Consider the following 21,299-nt stretch of genomic DNA (forward strand, 5'->3'; position numbering starts at 1 on the left):
AGGGCCTCACGCTGGCCTGTTTTGTTTAAGGAGGTTGCATCGGCGTTGTGCACACTGCCACAGGGCATGCGGCCGGCTCACCCGAGAACAGAGTATGCGGCATGTCCCCCACAAAGCAGATGTTTGGAGGAAAAATAGATGTAATCAAAAGCACGGAGGATAAAATTACTCAAACCCCTTAGACCCTCCATATGCACGGATACACACACACGCACGCACACACACACGCACACACGCACGCACCACCCACGTCCATACCCACCCGCGTATATCTACAGGGTCACGTTCACACACACCCCCACACGCAACAGCACACGTCCGCAGGCACACACATGCCAATTGTGTGCCTGCCCTTGACCACATGAGCCTGCACGGTACACAGACCTATCCGCAGGCCACTACACACGTGTTCCCTGCACCCATTTGCAACTGCAGGCTTGTGTCCCATGCCCGAGGGCGCACATCCGTGCACGCGGAAGGGATACACACAGAGAGGCCTCCAGCACCCTGTCCCCAAATGGCTTCAGAAGTTCATTCTCTTTAAATCACAGCCATAAAAAAAAATTACCTTGAAATCACAGTCATGAAAAAAAATCACGGTCACCTTTGGAAATCTTTCAAGGCCTTTCATGTCAAAAAAAAGTTAGTCTAGGTGCTTCCCTGGTGGCGCAGTGGTTGAGAGTCCGCCTGCTGATGCAGGGGACGCGGGTTCGTGCCCCGGTCCGGGAAGATCCCACATGCCGCGGAGCGGCTGGGCCCGTGAGCCACGGCCGCTGAGCCTGCGCGTCCGGAGCCTGTGCTCCGCAACGGGAGAGGCCATAACAGTGAGAGGCCCGCGTACAGGAAAAACAAAAAAAGTGAGTCTGGAGTAGAGTGACTCCCTAGGGTTGAACCGGGACCCGTGGCTAGAGGTTAAGGGAATGAAGAAAGGTTTCCCATTTCTCGTTGGATTTCTTGAAATCCAACAGCCAGGGCTGTCCGGCAGTGGACCAGGTGGCTCGCAGAAGAGTCCAGGCCTCGTCCCCAGGGAAGTTCAGGCAGACGCCCAAGGGCCTTCTGTGGCTCCTGATGGAGCATATAACCCCGAACCGAAGAACGCTTCCCACTTCATCAGAAGTGGTCGATGGGAGTCTTTGCCTGGGGTTGTTTGAAGGGCCAGCGTCCCTCCCTCGGGGCAGGCGAGGATGACTCATGATGTTCTGTGCGCATTGCTTGATTCCTCTGGGTAGTCTATTTCCAGATCAAGAAATTCTGGGGGGAAGCTGCAGCTTGCGATTACATTGTCTTGGGCCACACAGCCTGGGACAAAGCCTGCCCAGGGATCCCTTCCCACTCTGAGCAGGGTGTCAGCATAGCACCAGGCCAGAGTCCACAGGGGGTTGCCCCAGGGAGGATGAGGGGAAGCCAGGCAGGCAGGCAGGCAGTTGGCCTGGACCCAAAGAGGCTCTGTCACTGCTCAGCTTCATACCAGTGCCAGATGCTATTGGGCCTCAAGAAGGCGGGCCCAGCAGCGGGGCAAGCTGGGAGATCCCAGTGGCCTTTTCTCTCTCCCAGTATAGCAGCGCGATGGATGCAGAGCTGGTTCCTGGCAGATGCTGGACTGGGTTTCCTGGACATGTCAATTCCAGAGCCCCGCTCCATGAAGCCCATCTCTGTGCTTCTCCTGCCTCCCCGAGCCTCTTGCTTGCTGCGTGGAGACATCCTTCTGTGTCCGCCTGCTCTTTCTCTTCTCCTTCCTTCTTCCCTCCCTCCTTCCGTCCTCCATCTTTTCCTCTCTCCCTCGGGGATCTCACCTCCTTCTGTTTCAGCTGTCAGCCTCTGATGGAGGCATTCGTCACTATGTGCCTTTTTCTCATGTATCCTCGCCACCTTTCTCCTCAGTGTTTACGAGGATGCATTCATTCAACAAACATCTCTGCACGTACCCTACAGGTCCTGGCGCGCAGTAGGTGCACAGAGGTAGCTGGACGGAGTGAGAGCTCAGTAATATTTGTTTGTTAGAAATTGTTCGTTGATTCTTCAGTAACCTCTTCCTGCCTGTCTGCTGCCTGTCCCATCCTGGGCTGAGCCCTGGGCTGAGAAGGGACCAATGGTATGAGGTCCCAACCCTCAGGGAACTGATTCTCTAGGAGGAGCTGGACATTTGGGGTTTGATTATATACTAGTCCGAAAACACAGTCAGTAATTGGATGGCGGGGTTGGTATGACTGCCCCAGTCTGAGAGGGCTTCCTGGAGGAGCTGGTGCTTGATTGGACCTTGGAGGTCAGCTGGAAAAAAAGGGACATTCCAGGCAGGTGGACAGAGGTGGGGGTGAGGGAGACCAAGGAGGTCAGTGCTTTCCTTTGTTCAGGAGTAATTCAGCCTGGGTCTCAGGCCCCCTGTTGTCAGTGGCCGTCTTGAGGACGGAGTCACAGAGCGAGCTGGACCCTGACCAGTGCCAGGCCTCGGGCCACGGTACCGAGTCTCCACCCGGCTCCTCTGGATCATCTAGTTGGAGAGCGATCTGCTGGCTTTGCCCAGAGCCCAACACCATCACCCGTCCCATCCCTGGCACCCACCTGTCTCAAGCAGGCCTGTTAAACACAGGACCTCCTGCAGAAGAGCAGTGGGAACTGTAATTATTTACTCAGGAGGATGGAAGATAAGAGGCTTGGCAGCCCTCTCCAGATGTCCGCAGGGCTGGCTTGGGAAAGGCCCCGGGAGGTTTTGAACCAGGACCAATGAGCCAGACCCTACAGGAGACAGACACGGGCTGGACCTAAGGACAGATGGTCCAGCTGTCCTGCGGGCAGTGAGCTCTCTGTCACCAAAGCCTGGATGATAGCACTTTGTAGAGATGCTGTAGGGTGGCAGGAGGTGGAAACTGATGCACTGAGCACCTGAGAGGGACTTCCTTGGCTTGTCGTTCTGACCAGTTGGGTCAGAACCTTGGGGAATTTTCCTTTGTTGTCTAAATGAGGGGCCCAACCTCAGAATTTAATGCAAGATGATCAGTAATCAAGATGGAGATTTGGAAGATTCCTTCCCTCTTCAAGGACCAGAGAAACCTCAGTTTTGCCAGAATTCCTTCATCTCTAAGCCTTTCCAGTTAGCTGACATTTGCCTGGACAGACGTGGCCCCATCCTCTCCCCTCTTCTCCCCACTCCAGATCCCAAGGGGAAGGTCCCACTGGTCCCTAAGGCGGGAGGGCTACTTACTCCACCGGGCCAAAGCTGTGACACCAGACAGGACGTGCCTGCTCCCGTTTGCAGATGAGGCTCTGGGACATAAAAGGCATCCTCTGAAGTCTCAGGCAGACTTTGGGAGAGCCGGGACCGCGAACAGATCTCCCATCTCTCGGTCTGGTGGTCTTTGCACACGCCATGCTGTCTCCCCACTCCTGACCCACTCGCTCCCTCTCAGTGGGGTGGCTGGAGGGGGGAAACTGGATTCTTACTCCTCTTCTTGGAAGACTGGACATTCGGCCGCTTCCCCCCGAGCTGAGCCTAGAACCAGCCCACGCTGGGGAGCTTCTCCCAGAGGCCACGTCCGCACTCTCTCCTCCTCTGGGGCTGGTCCTTCTGCCCCCAGGGTGCACAGACCAAGCCTCTGGGTTATGTGAGGCCCCTGGATTCCTTCTGGTCCCACTTCTCTCCCCAGGAAAGGCCGCGAGACCATGGGTAGGAGTAAAGGACCAACCAAGGGCTGAGAGGCTGCACTCTGTCGCTAATTAGGGCACATTTCCTGTCTCTCTGGCCTCAGTTTCCCCTGACTTAACATGATGAGTTTGGTCCCTACCAACACTTGCTTTTTATAACATGGAGTTTCCCCTGCATGGCCCAGCCCCTACTGTTGTATGGGGTGGTCCCGATCCCAGACTGAAGGCCAGAGGATACGGTAAGGGTCTACGGGGTCATGGGATGGGGCCTGGGGAGCAGTGGTAGGGCAGAGGGGGCAGGGGCTGCCCCCCCTCCCCAGTCTGGCCTCCAGGAAGTTGCATAACAGAGATGTTTATTTTTGGTGAGGCTGGGTGGGATTTCTTCTCCTTAAAAAAAAAAACCCAAAACATAAAACTTATTTGTCTGCCAGGAAGATAAATATCTTTGCTGAAAGCTCTTGGCCCGGCTGCCAGCTGCAGCTTGCGTGATGCTGTCACCAAAGCCGTGGCGGTCTGCCTGTGTCTGGGCTTACATGGGTGTCATATGTGATGTCTGAGGGTCAGCCCCCCACCCTGCTGGTATCGACGCTGCCAGTGGCCCTCAGGAACAGCCTCCCAAAGCTGCTTCCAGGCCCACTCTGGGCATTCACCTCCACCCCGATTTCCTCAGTGCCTTGAAGAGGGAGGTGAGAATGACAGAGCAAAATGTCCCTCTCAGCTTCCCCAGCATTAAGAGAGCCCCCAGTGTACACAGAAAGCCAGGGGCGAGACTGAACCTGAAGCTTCGGCCCTAGGACCTGGACAGGGTTAAGAGACCCGGGCTAGAGGCATCGTCCTGACTTAATGCCTGCTGCTCAGATCTCTTCCTAGAAGAGGAGACCGAGGGTCAGAGTGGTTGGTGCTCACACCGACCACAAATGCTTGTCATAATCAGAGCTTGCGCGTGTGAAAGGTTTTGTCAAATGCTCCCCACACATGTCTTTTTAATCCTGTGTGTTATTTCACTCTACAAGAGTCACAGTCAATGGAATTTGGCTCAGAGAGGTGCTCACACCCCTGTCTCCAGACACCAGTCCAGCGCCCTCCCCACGGCATGCGCACACGCTCCTGCGCTTGGGGCCTCCAGGGAGGGCCTGCCCGCTTGGAGGACTTCTCCAGGGTCAGAACCTTCTGCTGCTCACAAGTCTAGACCAGAACTAGGAATAACTTAATGATACAGGCAGAAGGCTGCCTAGCCGGCACCACGCTGAGTGCTTTATGTGTCAGCCTTTTTAATCCCACAACTACCCTGTGAGGAAGATCCTACAGGATTCTGCATCCCCATTTTATAGAGGGGGAAACTGAGGCATAAAGAGGTTAGGTGAACTGTCCAAAGCACCCAGCTGGGATTCACACCCCTGGTGCCAGTTCCAGAGCCTGTGCTCTGATCCCTGCCCTGAGGCGGGTGTGTGCCCAGGGTGCTAACTGGGCTCTTTGGACTTGGACAAGCTACTTCCCGCTCCACCCTCCCACCCTGGCCTCCGCCTCCTCATCCTTGACCCGTGTGGGCTGACTGGTCCTTTGCAGCTCTGACCATCCAGGAATCAGCCGGCAGAGCCCCGTTCTGTTAGACAGCAGGGGCTGTGGGCCTGGGCCGAGAGCTTTGTGTAAGCCTGCTGGGTCCCCCGTGTCAGCATCCTGGGCATGTCAGGGGGAGGTGCCCCACTTCCTTAGTAAACACGCCCCCCACCTGGAGGGGCAGGTCACCACTTGGACAATAGGTGAGACCAGTGTGGAGGGTGCGGGGACGGGACCCCTCAGCGCTGGATTCTTGGGCAGAGTCTCCAGAGCCCCTGCTGAACCCCATACAGGACCAGGCCAGGAAAGCTGGGGCCTCTCCTCCTCACTCCAAGCCCAGTTGGGCCAGATATGGCTGCTGACTGAGTTTTCCTTCCCACTCTGGGAGTCCGAGGCACTGAGTCAGCATTCTCAATGCCTGAAGAAGAAGTGCTGGCAAAGGGAGTCCTTCGAGAGGGAGGACCCCAGGGTCAGTGGGGTGGAGATTAAATGTTATAGAGGTCAGATTGGCTGACCCAGAGTCACAGAACATTGGTGCTGTAAGGGGCCCATGCTGAGATCAGGACAGAGAGGCTCACAGACTCGCCCAAGGTCACACAGCATGTTAATGGCAAGCCAGGGTTAGAACCTGGGCCTCCTGGCCTCGCACCCAATACTCCCCTGAGCAGGCAAAGGCAAGGGATGGCTCCCCCGTCCCTCGCTCCTCTCATGCTTGGTTCAGCCACTGGTTTTTGACCTTCTTTTCTCCCCCCTCAGCCAAAGAGAGCTCCCTGGGTGAGCCAGAGTTGCCACCCGACTCTGACACCGTGGGGATGGACAGCAGCTACCTCAGCGTGAAGGAGGCTGGGGTGAAGGGGCCCCAGGACCGGGCCAGCACCGACCTCCCCAGCCCACTGGAGAAGGCGGACTCCGAGAGCAACAAGGGCAAGAAGCGGCGGAACAGAACGACCTTCACCAGCTACCAGCTGGAGGAGCTGGAGAAAGTCTTCCAGAAGACCCACTACCCCGACGTGTACGCACGGGAGCAGCTGGCCATGAGGACCGACCTCACCGAGGCCCGCGTGCAGGTCAGTGAGGGCGCCTGGCGGGGCGCGGGAGAGCAGGGCCTGCCCTTGGGATGGTGGCCGGAGCTGGGACCGCCTGACTGTCCCCGGTCACGCCAGGGCTTTCTTCACCTCAGTGCAAGGAGCCCGCCCCTCACGCCCCGGCTCCAACCAGAGCAAGTCTGCTTTTACTCACTTTACTGTCTGGCCTCTTGCTCTGGTTGGAGCTGGGGCAAAGCTCCCAGTGGATGGGAGCTTCTTACAGGAAGCCTGTAAGCTGTATTTCTGAGTTCTATGTGGTGTGGGAGTCCAGGTCCTTTCATGAAGGAGATGGTGACTGGTCTCTGCTCTGGAAGGCCTATATCTTAGAAAGGAAACAGGACGAACTTAAATGCATCCATAGCAGCCCAGTGGGCGGAAACAGAGACAACCCAGCTCTTCTTTTTGCCCAGGATGGCCGCCTTGTCCTCCATCTTTCAGGTTCCAACTCTGTATGCCTCCTCTGAGAAGTCTTCCCGACCACCATGGCTAAAGAAGGGACCCCCACCATCATCTGACCACCAAAACACTCAACCCAGCACAACCCAACAGAGCTCAACACAGGCCAGCAGAGCCCAACACAACACAACACAACACAGCACAACCTAAACCAACACAGCTCAGCACAGGCCAGCATAACCCAAATCAACACAGCTCAATTCAACAGAACTCAACACAGGCCAGCAGAGCCCAACACAACACAACACAGCACAACCTAAACCAACACAGGCCAGCATAACCCAAATCAACACAGCTCAACTCAACAGAACTCAACACAGCTCAACACAGTACAACCCAGCACAGCACAACACAATATAACCTAAACCAACACAGCTCAACAGAACTCAACACAGCTCAACACAGCCCGTCAGAGCCCAACACAACACAGAATAACGTAAACCAACAGAGCTCAACCCAACACAGCCCAACACATCTCAATGCAACCCAACAGAAGCCAACACAACACAACAGAACATAACCCAACATAACCCAACCCAACACAGCTCAACACAACCCAACACAACATGACACAGCTCAACACAGTAACAGAACCCACCAGAACCAACACAACACAACAAAACCTAACACAGCTCAACCCAACCCAACACGACACAGTAGAACCCAATACAGCTCAACCCAACCCAACACAACTCAACCCAAATCAACACAAAACAACACAAGCAAACCAGGTCAACTTCTACCACATTGTCCTATTTTATCTTTTTAATAGAACTTATGATGGCTTAAAATATTTTATCTGTTTTGTCTCCTCTCACTGGAATATGAGCTCCTTGAGGGCAGGTACTGTCTGTTGTTCAACACTGTATTCCTACCAATTAGAGAAGGTCGAACTCAGAGCAACAAAGGCAAAAAATAAATATACGTGGACCAACTGACCTCCTTTGACCAGAGAGGTGTGTCTTCCCTCCCTGCATGAAATTACAGCAGAGGAAGAACCAGAAAGGAATCAAAGTCCTCTAAGTACCCCAAACACAGGCGACAAGGTCCGTGCACTAAAGTTTGAGCTTCAGCGTAACACAAAATAAATGTCATGTTCAGCCTGCCTTTCCAGCCCAGAACATGTTAGAAATAGCAAATCAGGTGTTGGCAGATAGCTATTTTCCCCCTCCTGTAGGCTGTGGAAATCAACAGCTTGAGAGCAAAGAGGAGTTTTTTTTAAAACAAGCAGCACAATTCAGATCAGCTCAGCACAGCTCTGCTCAGGTCTTTTCAGCACCAGGACAAAAAGCCCTGTTACTTAGCAGACCCCAAGAGCGCCTCCTGTTGCATTTGTTCACTAAAGAATCTTCAGCAGTGTTTCTAAGGCATCAATAAAAGGTTCATCAGTCTCAACCATGCTCTGTTTTAAAAGGCAAAGGCATTTGTAATATGGTCCAGAAACGTTTTCATCTAAAATGGCTAATGTGGGGGACTTCCCTGGTGGTCCAGTGGTTAAGACTCCACGCTTCCACTGCAGGGGGCTCGGGTTTGATCCCTGGTTGTGGAACTAAGATCCCACATGCCATGCAGCGCAGCCAAAAATTAAAATTAATAATAATAAAATAAAGTAAAATAAAATAAAATGGCTAATGTGAAAAGGGACTGGTAGTTGTCAGTGAATACACAGCCATCCAGAAACAGCAGGAACCCGAGGGGGTTCGGAACAGTCAGGTCGTTTATCTGTAAATTCCCAAAAACAAGCTTCCCGGTTTATTCCTCTTCAGTTCGCAGTAAGTGTTTAGGGAAGAAAGGCAGGGCAGCTGAGGCCTCACTCTGATTCCAGAAACCTTCTCACACCCATTGTCCCACCTGAGTCATGCGACTTCCTGGTGCCTCAAGAGTCTGGACAGGAACCACAGCATCTGGCCTCAGCTCAGCCAATGGATTTGGGAGGAGCTAAAGGAGTAGGTGGAGAGGCGGTGGCTGTTATGGGGCATTCCTGTAGATGCTGTGTTTGTGTGAAGCAAACCGTTCATTTTCTGTGCAGTACACATGTGTGCACATGTGTGCACACGTGTGTGTCCCTAACAAATGGACAGGAGTGCCAAGAAGTAAAATTCACTTAGTATCAAAAGGAGGATGGTCCTCCTAGTACAACACATGGAAATGACTCTGGGGTACGTTTAACATTTTTCAGGCACCACAATGGAGTGTTAAAATGGAGTGCTTTCCCTGCACACACACACACAAACACACACTCACACACAAACACACACACACATTTATGCCTACTTCCAAAAAGGACCTGGGGCAGCTTACAATGAAAGATTTATTATTTTCATCTAAGAACAAGAACAAAGTCATGAAATGGGAAGGTATTTATGTCAAAGATCTAGACTAAGGATCGTATCTGCCACTGAGTGTAAATTTCAACCCTGAGCTTCCTGGCAGCCAAGGCAGAAAGGGAAACTCTAATGTGTGCCTATCTTATCATCTAAGGGAAGGGCCATAGAAGTATAGAACGCTAGTGCTGGAAAGGATCACCTGGTCCTCTCATTTGATATCAAGGAAGAAGAGGCCCAGAGGCAGGAAGCGATCACCTGTGATCAGGTGACTCAGGAAAGGTGATTCAGTGGCAGTGCTGAGAATAGAATGTGGGACCCTGAGTTCCAGCCCAGTGCTTCTTTTACTTTAGTTTGCCGTAGCAGGACACGTGCCAGCTTGTTCTGAGACTTTTCTTTGTATAAAGGCAGCAGGGTGGGTGGGATTGTCATGTGTGTCAGACCTCTGGGTTGAGCCTGGCAGTGCCCCAGGGATGGGGGACGTGGGGATGGATCCCCCTGCTTGCCTCTGCTGAGTTTGTTTAGGGCCCGTACTCAGCTGGTGGGAAGCCAGGTGCCTGGCGTAGAGTGGCAGTGGGGACAGGGAGGGGGTGATGGAGGCCCCGAGATGGACCTTTCCTGGGAAGAAGCCCGGGGCTTGGCCCCGCTCCAGGGGGCTGCAGGGGCCTCTCCCTGCTGTCTGGGACTCCAGTCTCCGCAGCTGGTGTCTGAAGAAAATACGACAGAGGCCTCCCTGCCCCGGGCCACCCCGCCCTGGCCCAACATGGGCTGCGGTTAGCAAGGACCCTGCCAAGATGGTGGGTTCCTTGGGGAGAGGCCTGTGCTGAGCGGGCCCGGGCTGGGGTGGGCTGGGAGCAGGGTGGTCCTGGGCCGAGACACGAAGAACGGAAGGCTGGGACCTTGCAGTCCCCCTTCCTTCTGGGGTTGCACAGTGGAGACAGGCCTAGGGCCACAGAGCCTGAGGCACAGAGCACCTAAGGGGGCAGCTGTCAGAGCCCCAGGCTCCAAGGGTCAGAAATGGGAGGATGCTCTGAGTCTCAGGACCCTTGAATGTGAGCACAGAAGGGGCCCGCGAGGATACCCCTGCCACCACCCAGTTGAGGCGTGAGGAGGCTGAAGATCAGGAGGCTGACTTAGCTTAAGCCTCATCTGGGCAGAAAACCTCCAGCCTTGTATGCAGGGTAAGGCCCAGGGAGGAAAGACCCGGAGGAGGGAGTGGAGGTGGGCAGCTCTTCTCCCATCAACCTGCTCCGCGCAGCTGTGCCGCCTCCCACAATCTCCCTCTTTAGCCCTCAGATAAATCCCTCAGCCTGACCCTCTCCCACTCCCTCCCCAAGACAGTGCTCTCTCAGCTGCCTCTCCCCCGGCTCATCTATCTTCCCGGAGAACCCAGGTCTCCCCCTCCCCCGCCTCTGCCCCCGCGCTCACCTCCAGCCACCACCACGCACTCCGTCTACCCCCACTCTGCTCCTGCCCTCAACCCCAGGCCCCCTTGCAGGACCCTGGGCTGCCTCCTTCCCCATCCGTGCCCCTCCCAGCCCAGCCCGCGCCTGCATGTCACCTCCACCAGCACCTCTGGATCCCACCACGGGACCGAGTCCACAGAGACTCAACGTCAGCCCCCCCAGTGGCGGACACGTCACCTTTTTCTAGCCTTCTCCCCGGCCTCAAAGAAAGCAAGCAGTCCTATAGCTAGATGCCTCCAGTGGGCTCCTCCCCTCCCGCTGGCCTCCCCCCCCCCAGAGAACCCTGGGGGGCTGAGGAAGGAGCGGAAAGGCTGAGCTAAGCCTGCAGGAAATTAAACATGAAATGAAAACAAGCGCCTCTGATTCATTCTCTCATCCCGCCCCCAGTCCCCCATTCCAGACCACCGATAAAGGGGGATCCCGTTTCAGCGCCGCAGAGAGGAGACCCGATCTGCCCTTGGCTCCCAGTGGGCGGCCTGGGCCCAGACCCCAGGAGCCCCAGGAGGACAGGAAGCCCCGGGAGGCTCTGGGGCAGCAGCTGAGACTCCAGCCCGAGAGAGAGGGCCGGCTCCGGGGGCGGCGGGACCCAGGAGAGCGCTTCTCCTGCACCAGAGTCAAGACAGGAAACAGAGTGACGCTGAAAAGAGATGCCAGCAGCACTCTGTGTGTGTGTGTGACACTCATGCTTGTGTACTGGGATGAGCTGTAGCCTCACCCTCCCTCCTCACCCCCACCCTCCGCACACTAACATGGGCTACACCCCCCACCCCCTTCTTTTCTGACCTCTTTCTTCTAGCAAAAGACAGCAAGGAAGGTCAGGAGCTATAAAATAAACACGTGTGAAGTACTCTAAAAACTCTGTGACAGCATTTCCCATCTAGCTCACCTGCTGCTCTTGGAGGCACCACCCCTGGGAAGAGGTCAGCACAGATATTGGCCCCATTTTCCAGATGCAGAAACTGAGGCCAGTGGTTATGCCAGGCACTCCAGTGGGCACCCGTGGGCCGAGCAGCCTTTGGGCTGCCGCATGGTGAATCCATCCAGGCCTCAGGCCCAGCTCCCTCCTCCTCCGAGGAAGCTCCATGCTCTCAGCAAGGCTGCTGGTGGCAGCGGGATGCTGTTTGAGGTGCCCATGTGCACCGGAGTCAGCAGCGGGTAGGTGCACATCAAGCTGCCAGGAATCTCCCTCCAGGGAGCTCTGAGGTCTGCCCTTGACTCAGCTTGAAGCCCTTTCTGGCTTAGAAGCTGAGCCCTGCTCACTCCCCCTCTCCCACCTCCCCTGTCCCCGCCGCCCCCTCCCCAGATCCCAAGTCACTGGCGGGAGTGACAGGTCCCAAGGCGAGCTCCTGCCCCTGCCCGTGAGCCTTGGCTAAGTTCTCAGCCTGCAGAAACTTTGCTCCTGCAAAAGGAAGAGGACCCACCCCACCTCCACCCCCATGGCCAGAGACCCTGGCTCACACACCTGACTCAGAGCCCGCCCTCCCCATCCGGTACCCGGTCATGCCAACACCCCTCCCCCATGCTCAGGGACAGGTGGGTCTCCCCTCCTCCTTGGCACCAGGCTACTCTTCAGCCCGAGATTTTACAGCAGCTGCCTCTCTTCGAGGCCCCGTGGCGACGCCCTCCACCTGGCATTTGAGACCCCCCACAGTCTGGCTCCCACCTCCATGGTCCTTTCCCTCCCATCACTCCCCCAACTGGCAGCGTGGCCTCCTGAGGTCTCCTGAGTGTGCCCTGCTGTTTCTAAACTCGGCCTGGACTTCCGTCCCTCCAGCCAGCGCTCGGAGCCCAGCCCCAGCCTTCCCTCCGCAAAGCCGTCCCTGACTGCCTCTGGAGCCCGACTGAACCCCTTGCCGCCAGAGAACCTTTAACCCAGGGTGTTCTGAGCCGGGAGACTCTTTCTGACAAACGTCTGCACAGAGGATTCAGGAAATGGGAATCCTGAACCTGGGCGGAGAAGTCCCAGGAAGCCCAGACCTTTTGGAAAATCATGGCAAACCACATGTGTGTGATGGTCCAGGAGAATGATTTTCTGGATGAGCGTTCACAGCTCTTATCAGATTCTCCCCAGGAGTCTGTAGCCCCAGTGGATCAGGCCACCCCCCATGTTGGGGTTGGTTAGATGACCGCTAAGATGACTAGTGGTGTGTGTTTTGTGTGTGTGACACTTGCCTGCTCTAGATTCTGAAGCTTCGAAAAATGAAGCTACTGGCCCAAGATCAGGCCCACATGATAAACTGGAATAAACTGCCTTCCAGGCTCTCAATGTCTACCATTCTAGATTGTAAACTCTTGAGGATAAAGGCCGAGGCGGACACATTACCTGTAGCCCCATGGCCTCGACCCTACACTGTAACTGGTGAGACTCAAAGGAAAGGCTGGCACTGCCCGCAGGCAGGGCCTACAGCTCCTGGCCTGACCCCCGTGACAACTGCTCTGTCCTGCAGGTCTGGTTCCAGAACCGGAGGGCCAAGTGGAGGAAGAGGGAGCGTTTTGGGCAGATGCAGCAGGTTCGAACCCACTTCTCCACGGCCTATGAGCTGCCCCTCCTCACCCGAGCGGAGAACTATGCCCAGGTAAGTGCCTGCCCCCAGCCGCTGGCTCTGGCCCCCAGCCCCTCATCCTCTGAGAAGCATGCACCTTCCCCAGAAAGAGGCCTCGGGGCCCATTCCGGGCGTGTGCGTCTCTCCAGAATGTGGGAGGCCCAGAGCTCCTTCTGTCCAACGTAAGTGTTGACCCAGCCTTGGCTGGACTTTAGGGAAGGAAGGCCGGGCTGGTGAGAATGGCTTTTTCTTCTGCCACTTTGGCCACTTGCGCTATGAGCATCAGAACCGAGGAAGCTTCGCTGAAGGCCAGGGGGCCTCCAGGCCCCCGGGAGCCACTCAGAGTGTTTCCTAGGAGAGGGGTCCTAGGGGTCTGGAGGCCTTGAGGCAAGGCTGGAATGAACATGGAATCCTTAGTCATCCCAACTCCAGAGCTTTCTCACTACAGGCAAGTCACAAGCTCTCTGAGCCTTGGTTTCTTCACCTGTGAATTGGGCTTTATTGTTGGGCATCTGCCTCAACTCTTTTATTGTTGGGCATCTGCCTCAACTCTTTTACGAGGTTGTTGGAAGGTCTAAGTTAGATTGTGCAAAAGTGCTTTGTGACTTATCCAGTTGCAGAAAGGTTGTTTTGCGTGTTCACGGCTCTCCCAGGCTTCTGTCCCGTCTTCTCCCATCCCCACCAGAGCATCTTCCTCCATGGCTGTCAGTCAGTCCCTCGTTCTGGGGCATCTGAGGACTCAGTGGGATGCAAAGGGATGAGAAGTAGTATGAGTAATGTCAGGCAGCCAGGACACTTGGAGGGATGTATCTTGGGCTGAGTCCACTCCTGACACCCCTCAACCTGTCCCGCAGAGGCTGCCGGTTCCTCCCTCTCAGGCCTCGCTGTGGCACGGCCTCCGCCTTCAGTGCAGAGCCTGGCCCCGCCCAGCAGCGAGCCAGGCCACAGGCTTTCCTAAGTCTCCTTTACCTCTCACTGTCCCTGGGGCCACGACAGCCCACGGTCCCTGGGCACCCCACAGGATCAGCTCTGCCCCGCCGCCTCCCAGGATTCACATGGAAGGGGTCAGGGGTCAGGCCCCGGGGTGAGGCTGGGGAATGGGGGTGTCTTATGCACACACGTCATCTGTATCAGCTGCCGCTGCACTCCTTCATCTCCTTCTCCCCTCTCTCCTTCCTGCAATCCAGCCTCCCTCCGTCCCCCAGAGGATGGACCTCCAGCCCCATTCCTTGACCTTGATCTCTGCAGCCTAGGTTCACACGCCGGGGGCCATGCTCGCCCCTCTCACAGCAGCACCACACATCACACGCCCCAGGCCTCTTGAGAGAGGGGATGGGGGAAGGCCGACCCCTTCCCCATCTCCCAGACCAGCTGGGGGCAGTGTGACCAGGCCAGTCTGCAGGTAGTTCTTGTTGTCATTGTGTGCCCCATGGGATCTGGGGCACAGTCCCCTCCTCACTCCTTTTAAATGCCTTCCCTGAATGCATTCCAAACCCTGTCGGGGGGGCGGGTGGTGGGCAGGCCAGCAGAAGCTGCTCCGGGGCCACTGAGTAGCCCATTCGTGCGGCTGAGCAGTGCACCATCACCTCCTCAGATCCCATCATGCTCACGGGCCCCCCTGCCTGGGACACTTGGACAGGTGTAATTTTGGCTGAGTCCCCAGTTCTATCTCCCCATAAACACTGAGAGGAAAATGGGTCCAGAGGTGGAAGCTGGGGAGGGAAGGGATTACAGCTGCACAGATAGAAGACAACATGTCCAGGTCAACCCCACCCGCTGCCTGAACACCTTCCACGCGCCCCCCCACCCCCAGCCCGGCTCCATCCCTCCGCTCACCTCCTGAGGCAGCCCTTTCAGTCCCGGAGTTACTTCTGAAGTCTCAAGGGCTCGAGCCCCTTGAAGCTCCACCACTACCCTTGACTTCTGAGAGAATTTAGGCCCCCGCTGTCCACCCCATCCCCTCCACACCACAGCCTGCAAGCCCACAGCCCATGTTCCCAGCACCAGAGCTCTCTGGGTTCACGTCAGCTCCCGTTTATCAAGTCTCGAGGGCCTGCCAGGCCTGGGGAAGAGCCAGAGGTGAGTGAGACAGTCGCTGACCCTAGGGGTCCACGGATGCAGAGACAAAGTCTACATCTGCCTCTAAAGTTGCGGGCTGCCCTCAGCTGGTGAGCTGTGTCCCCAGGACAGCCCTTTCACTAGACGCTTGATGAAATTTCAAGTTCGGTCTTTAAAACGGAACCTCTATCTGCCGCTCGCTCGCCTGGCCCTGGGAACGGAGGAGCCAGAGTCTAAAACCCAAAGGCTCCTAAGGGGTTAGATGGCCATAAAGGTTGTGAGAGGCTCCCAAGTAAACGCTCCGGAATGGTTTCATCATCAGCGTGGGCTCCTACGTGAGGAGAGGTCATCCGTGGGGGAGGGGGAAGCCCCGATGTACTCCCCGCACCCCAGCCCCCGCCAGCCTATGACACCTCTGCCTCCTCTCTCCCCAGATTCAGAACCCGTCCTGGATCAGCAACAACGGGGCTGCCTCACCAGTGCCAGCGTGCGTGGTCCCCTGTGACCCTGTGCCCGCCTGCATGTCCCCTCACGCTCACCCCCCCGGCTCTGGGGCCAGCGGCGTCACCGACTTCCTGGGTGTCTCTGGGGCTGGCAGCCACGTGGGCCAGACGCACATGGGCAGCCTGTTTGGAGCCGCGGGCCTCAACCCGGGCCTCAACGGCTACGAGCTCAACGGTGAGCCAGACCGCAAGACGTCGAGCATCGCGGCCCTCCGCATGAAGGCCAAGGAGCACAGCGCGGCCATCTCCTGGGCCACATGACAGGGCACCCCCGTCCCATCCCCGTGCCCTCCCCCACCTCGGGGCACTGGCCACGCCCATGCTTCCCAGGCCCCCAGCCCCCCACTCGACTTTCCTCTTAGGAACCTGGCCCGGGCCCGGGGGCCTGACCCTCAGCACTTTCCGCCGCTCCAAGTCTGAGGCCCCGTGGACTGTTGGGAGGGAGGGGGCAGCAGACACTGAGGCCGAGCCCCCTGCTCCCGGCCAGAGGCAGTGGAGGAAGCCAGGCGGCCGAGTTTTGCAGCTTTGCATCCATGATAAGCTGAAGACCCTTTCTCCCCACTCCTGCTCCTCTGCCCTGCCCGGTTTGACCGTTGAGGCGAGGATAGACTCCCATGCAGACCCAGCAGTGGCCACAGTGCAGTCATGTCCGTCCTTCCCTCTGCTGTGTGGTCCCTTGGTCACCAGGCCAGTGACTGTGTCTGAAGAACAGGCTGCCCTGCAGAGTCGGCCTCGGCCTTCCCATCTCCTTTTCTCTCCCTAAAAGCCCACGGAATCCCACCTCCTGGACCCAAGGCACCCGCCTCGCCTTCACCCTGGATGGCGAGGAGTCCCTGTCCTGCTGTCCCCTGTGCTGGGCACACCCGGTGGGATTAGGCAGAGAGAGAGACGAGCTGGAGCTGAAGGATCCTGCTGCCACCCAGCAACGCTGGCCCCGGAGAATGCACAGCTGCCCTCGCACCCCGAGACCCTGGATCTGGGTGAACAGTGCAAGGGAGGCTGCAGACCACCCACGGTACCCATGATGCTGGAAGAAAGCTTCTAGGAGCCGGAGGGCTGCAGGGAGGTGTCCAGGGGAGTGGGGGGCAGGGGCTCGTGCACACACGTCCACTCTCCGGCCACCTGACATCCCGCCGCGGGCAGGATGACGGCGACAGTGGGCAGGTCTGGGTAGCTTTTTCTCCATCCATTCAAGCCCCTCCAGGAGGATCTGGAGGTGCTTGTCCCTCCCCACATCCCATTCTGATCACTCACTGGGGCTGCTGAGCAGTGTCCTGGTGTGGAAGGACTTACACCTCAGACACACCAGCTAGAGCCGGCGGGCACGCTGGCAGAGGGTCAAGAGCAGCTGCAGGACCTGCCAGAGGATGAGTGCATGCTCACTCAGCCTCCAAGCGGCAGGTCAGCCCCTCCACGGCCTAGGTGGCCCTCAGCAGTCTCCAGCGCCACCCCTGCCCAGAGCCTTCCACTCAGGCGGGGGCTGTGTGTTCCTCTGGGCGTAGGGCAGAGAGCGCCTGCCCTTTGCCCTTCTGCCCTAGGGGACGGGAGACCCCAGCCCCTCGCCCTGGCCTCCGGAAGGGCTCGTGGGGCTGAGCTCCTCTGGGTCACTTGCTCTGTTCCAGACACAGTGGTCAGGATGCTCTCCGGAAGCAGATTTCCCTGCCTGCAGGGAGGGGCCTCCTTCTGCAGGGGCACCACCTCTGTCTGATATGAGGCCTGCGGCTTGAGTTTTGGCTCTAGGGCCCAGCCGTCACCTAAGCTCGGGGCACAAGGTACCTGTCCTCCAAAGCAGGCCTTTCAGAGCCCTGGGAAGCCCCCTGGCAGGTAGCCCCTGGGGAGAAGGGCCTGCCTTTTCTCCTTTCCACCCCGATTCTGTCAGTGAGGAGGGCCAGGTCCACCAGGCCCAGGGGCCTGGACACAGGACAGCCTCTCGGGTGGTGGGCAGGGAGGAGTGAGACCCTCCCCCTTGAGCTGCTTAGGTTTTGGGGGACATCGTGGTCTCCACCTCTGTCTCACGTTCTCATGTGCTCCAAAAACAAGACTGGTGAAGGAGCTGGCTTTGACTTCTCTTAACAAGAGTCAGACCTCTTTGGGAACCGTAGCTCTAAAGTTGACCTTCTAGAAGTGAAAAGGGTCTTGGATATTGAATTAAATGTTCTTGGAGGCTTGGCTTAGTGTTTCATACGTTTGAGGATCTTGGACTGACTCTTAGGAAGCCTTTTCCAGTTATGAGGTTGGCAGAAACAAATCAAACTCCCAGAATCTAGAAAGAGGAAGGAAGAAATGGCCTCAGGCTGGAGACGATCCCCCCGTTCCTCCTTAAATGCCCTACTGGCTGGGAAGGACATGAGAGGAACTTTCGCCAGAGGTATGTTCTCCCCTGGGAGAGAATCAGACAGAGAGAAAGAACTAGGATAGCCGCAGAGGTGGAGGGAAGGGAGAAGGAGGGCCCTAAGTGGAATCTTCTGGAAGGGACCCCTGGCCATCAATTCCTCTACATGTCTGCTTTCTGCCTGGGCCAGACCTAAGTCAGGCAACCCAAAGCTTGAGAAGAAAAAGCTTCGGATAGAAGAAGGCTGTGTGGCTCTGGCTGCCTGTCCCACCAACACAGTCAAGTATCTAGGATTAAAATGTTGGTGTAAAATGTCCCTATGCATCTCCCCACAGGTAGCTTCCCAGCCCCAGGCCTGTCCTCACCCCGTCCCAGCCCTCAAGGGCCTGCCTGACACTCCGAGAATCCCAGAATCGCCCAGTGGGGAGGGATTAGAAACCCTCTAGTTAGCCCAGTCCCTTCACAGTGGAGATGACCCTGGCCCCCAGGGGGGGACGTGACCACCCTGAGCCGTGTTTCACTTGAGGCAGAGCTGAGCGAGGGGCTCTGATGGCCGGTGCTGCGCGGAGCTCCCCTGGTCAGGAGGCTGGGCCCAGGACTTCTGCCTTGTCAGCTGCTGGGGCGGGAGGTGCCCCTGCAGCACCTCCTGTGATGACTAAGCAAGCTTGGGTGACTCTCTGGGGCTGGCGGCGTCCTCAGGAGTGAGGTTTCATGAAGGCAGGTGCAGAGGAGAGTGGACCCTCTCTGGGGGTCACTGCTAAGCCAGTAAGCTAAAAGAGGTGGGGTTTTCTTTGCTATTTGCCTAAGATCTCAACAGAGATGGCCACGCAAGCCGGAAGTGATGGGTGGCTGGCAGGCTCATGGGCAGCCTTCCCACACTGCCAGCCTCTGATCCCTGCTGGGAACCAGTCTCAGCAGCCAAGGCTTGACACTACTAAGCTGCTGCTACCACCTCAGATGCCCTCATTGCTCCCAGGGCGTGGGAGGAGAGGGCTCTGGGGACACAGAGAGAGGCTTGTCCCCAAGTCTTCAACGGCACTTGGAAGACATGGGCTTTGGAACTTTCCTTGAATTCGTTCAACAATACTTGATTCTCAGCTCTCACCACCATGACTCCAGCTTGGGGAAGCATGGCGGCCAAGTTAGTTCAAAGACACTGCAAGGGGGTGGGGTAGCAATCGTGAGCGCCCATGGCTGCAGCCACGTTGGGCCCAGTGACAGTGTCCCCCCTGCCCTCATTCCCGCTGGGTGGACAAGAGGAGCTCTTCCAGGAAAACCACCACAAATTCTGCTTCTGCAGCCACTCCCTCTCAGGGCTGGACGCTCTGGGGCTTTGGGTCTGCATGATGGCCTGTCAGGTGCCAAAGCAAACAGGCCTAGCGGGAGTGAGGATGGCTGGCAAACAGGCCCCCAGGGTAATAATCCGTGATCATGAAAGAGAAAAACGGGAAGACAACAAACACCCAACTTCTCAAAGTCATAGGGAGCCCACGTGACTTCCCTGAGGATGCTGGAGGGAGGGAAAGGTGTTCCAGTGAACAAAACATTACCTGCCCTTGCCGTGTCCCTTTTTCCCCTTCACTTACATACATAGAGCTAGGCCTTTATACTACTGATTTTGAAGGACAATTTTCAATGTCTAATAGTCTGTTTGGTGTGCAGTGGTTGAAAAGAGAGCTGAGTGCTGGAAGGAACATGAACCTCAATCAATACTGACTGTTCTCCTTGTAAGATACCGTAACCCTGTATAAATGCAACTTTTCCTTTAGCTTGATGGCCTGGGGTGGAATATTAAAAATATATATGAAAAAGACATTAAAACTTCAGAAAAATGTATAAAAAAATGAGGTCGGTTCCATAAAGTTTTACTGCCTATACCACCATGTAACTACATTATAGCAAAATATTAAAAGAAACGTTCTTGCCTTTTAAAGTAAGTTATTGCACTTACATCTTTGGGGGAGGGGAGGACTGTTGATGAGAAGAGGCCGTAGGGGCCCAGGCACGGGGCCAAATGGAGCACTGATGCCGCTGCGCATGCCCGGCGCACCCTTGGCTGGGCACAGCCCAAACTGTCTGTTTGGTTGTTGTTTGCAATAAACTCCTTCTCCTTCCTCCTCTCAACTGGAACCTGTCTGTTTTGTTCCTGACTTGTGACAGATGAAATGTGATCGGAAGGGCCTCTGAAATCTCACGTTAATTGAAGTCGGCAAAAAATACTAACAGTGCCCTTTTGAACTGCTGACACAGTACAGAATGGATTACCAGGGCTAGATTAACAACAGGTGGCCGGCCAGGGCTCCTGCACAAAGAGGGGTGCGTGGCCTGCGAGGGGCTGCAGCGCCACCCCCCTCATCCCAGACGACCTGCTTGCACAGCAGGCAAGCAGCAGAGGGGGGGAGGGGGAAAACAGGGGCTGCCCCTGCATCTCCAGTGCGCTCATCATGGCCCCTCGATGTCACGGTACCATCCGTGTTTCCAGGGTCTGTTCCGAAAGCAAGGGGCGAGCCAGGGCATGGAGGTCCAGGGCGGGGAGACCTGGCTGCTTGGCACAGAGTGCAGGGCAGGCTTCCAGGAGAGGCAGGTCCCCGTCCTGGCTCTATACTTCATGGCTGAGAGAACTTGCAGGAGGTTTGGTCGGGTGATTTTTAAAGCAAAGCTCTAAATACAAATTATGAAGCAGGGGTGGGGGGCCCAGGTTCTGCTATGGAATAGATGCTCCCTTGCTTTCCAGCCTGAAGGTGACTCAAGGAAGAGGCAGTTACTCTCCAAGGGACCCCCCCAACTCCCTGTGCCGAGGGGGAGGCACCTTCGTTCGCCAAATGACCTGACTGACCCTCAGCTCTCACATCTGAAGGAGGGGGAGAAGCCTGTCCCTGCCCAGTTCACCAATGCGGGGGGAGGATTAAATGGAGATGACACATGCATGGACTTTGTAAGCTGATGTGGCAATGGTGACATGAAGGACCATGATTACTCCTGGGAGAAAAACATCTCCCTCCGGCTATCAGCTCTGAGTCCGACAGGAGACTCCTTTTCGTCTTCTCTTTCCAACTATTTAAATGCTGTTTTCTTGGAGCCACATCTCAGATTCGGTGCCTGTAGGGTAAGTTCTCGTTCAATATGGACCTAGATGGTTTTAGGTTGGCTTGAGCTGGGAACTTGTTTTTAAAAATGACACTTTTCGGGCTTCCCTGGTGGCACAGTGGTTGAGAGTCCGCCTGCCGATGCAGGGGACACAGGTTCGTGCCCCGGTCTGAGAAGATCCCACATGCCGCGGAGCGGCTGGGCCCGTGAGCCATGGCCGCTGGGCCTGCGCGTCCGGAGCCTGTGCTC

The 21,299-nt window shown here is 56.5% G+C and overlaps 1 protein-coding gene across 1 annotated transcript in view; it reads left to right on the top strand.

The window, feature by feature from the left end:
- ALX4 (ALX homeobox 4) overlaps nt 1-15,892 on the top strand; it is a gene marked incomplete at both ends in the record, with an annotated part of 41,541 nt that extends 25,649 nt beyond the window's left edge. The window contains 3 exons of the mRNA XM_079707387.1: nt 5,953-6,263; nt 12,975-13,103; nt 15,563-15,892. Of these exons, the coding sequence (XP_079563513.1) occupies nt 5,953-6,263; nt 12,975-13,103; nt 15,563-15,892 (770 nt within the window). The remainder of the gene's footprint in view (nt 1-5,952; nt 6,264-12,974; nt 13,104-15,562) is intronic.
- Nucleotides 15,893-21,299: the final 5,407 nt, after the last annotated feature.

The sequence above is a fragment of the Hyperoodon ampullatus genome (assembly GCF_949752795.1).
Source record: "Hyperoodon ampullatus genome assembly, chromosome: 7".
NCBI lineage: Eukaryota > Metazoa > Chordata > Mammalia > Artiodactyla > Ziphiidae > Hyperoodon > Hyperoodon ampullatus.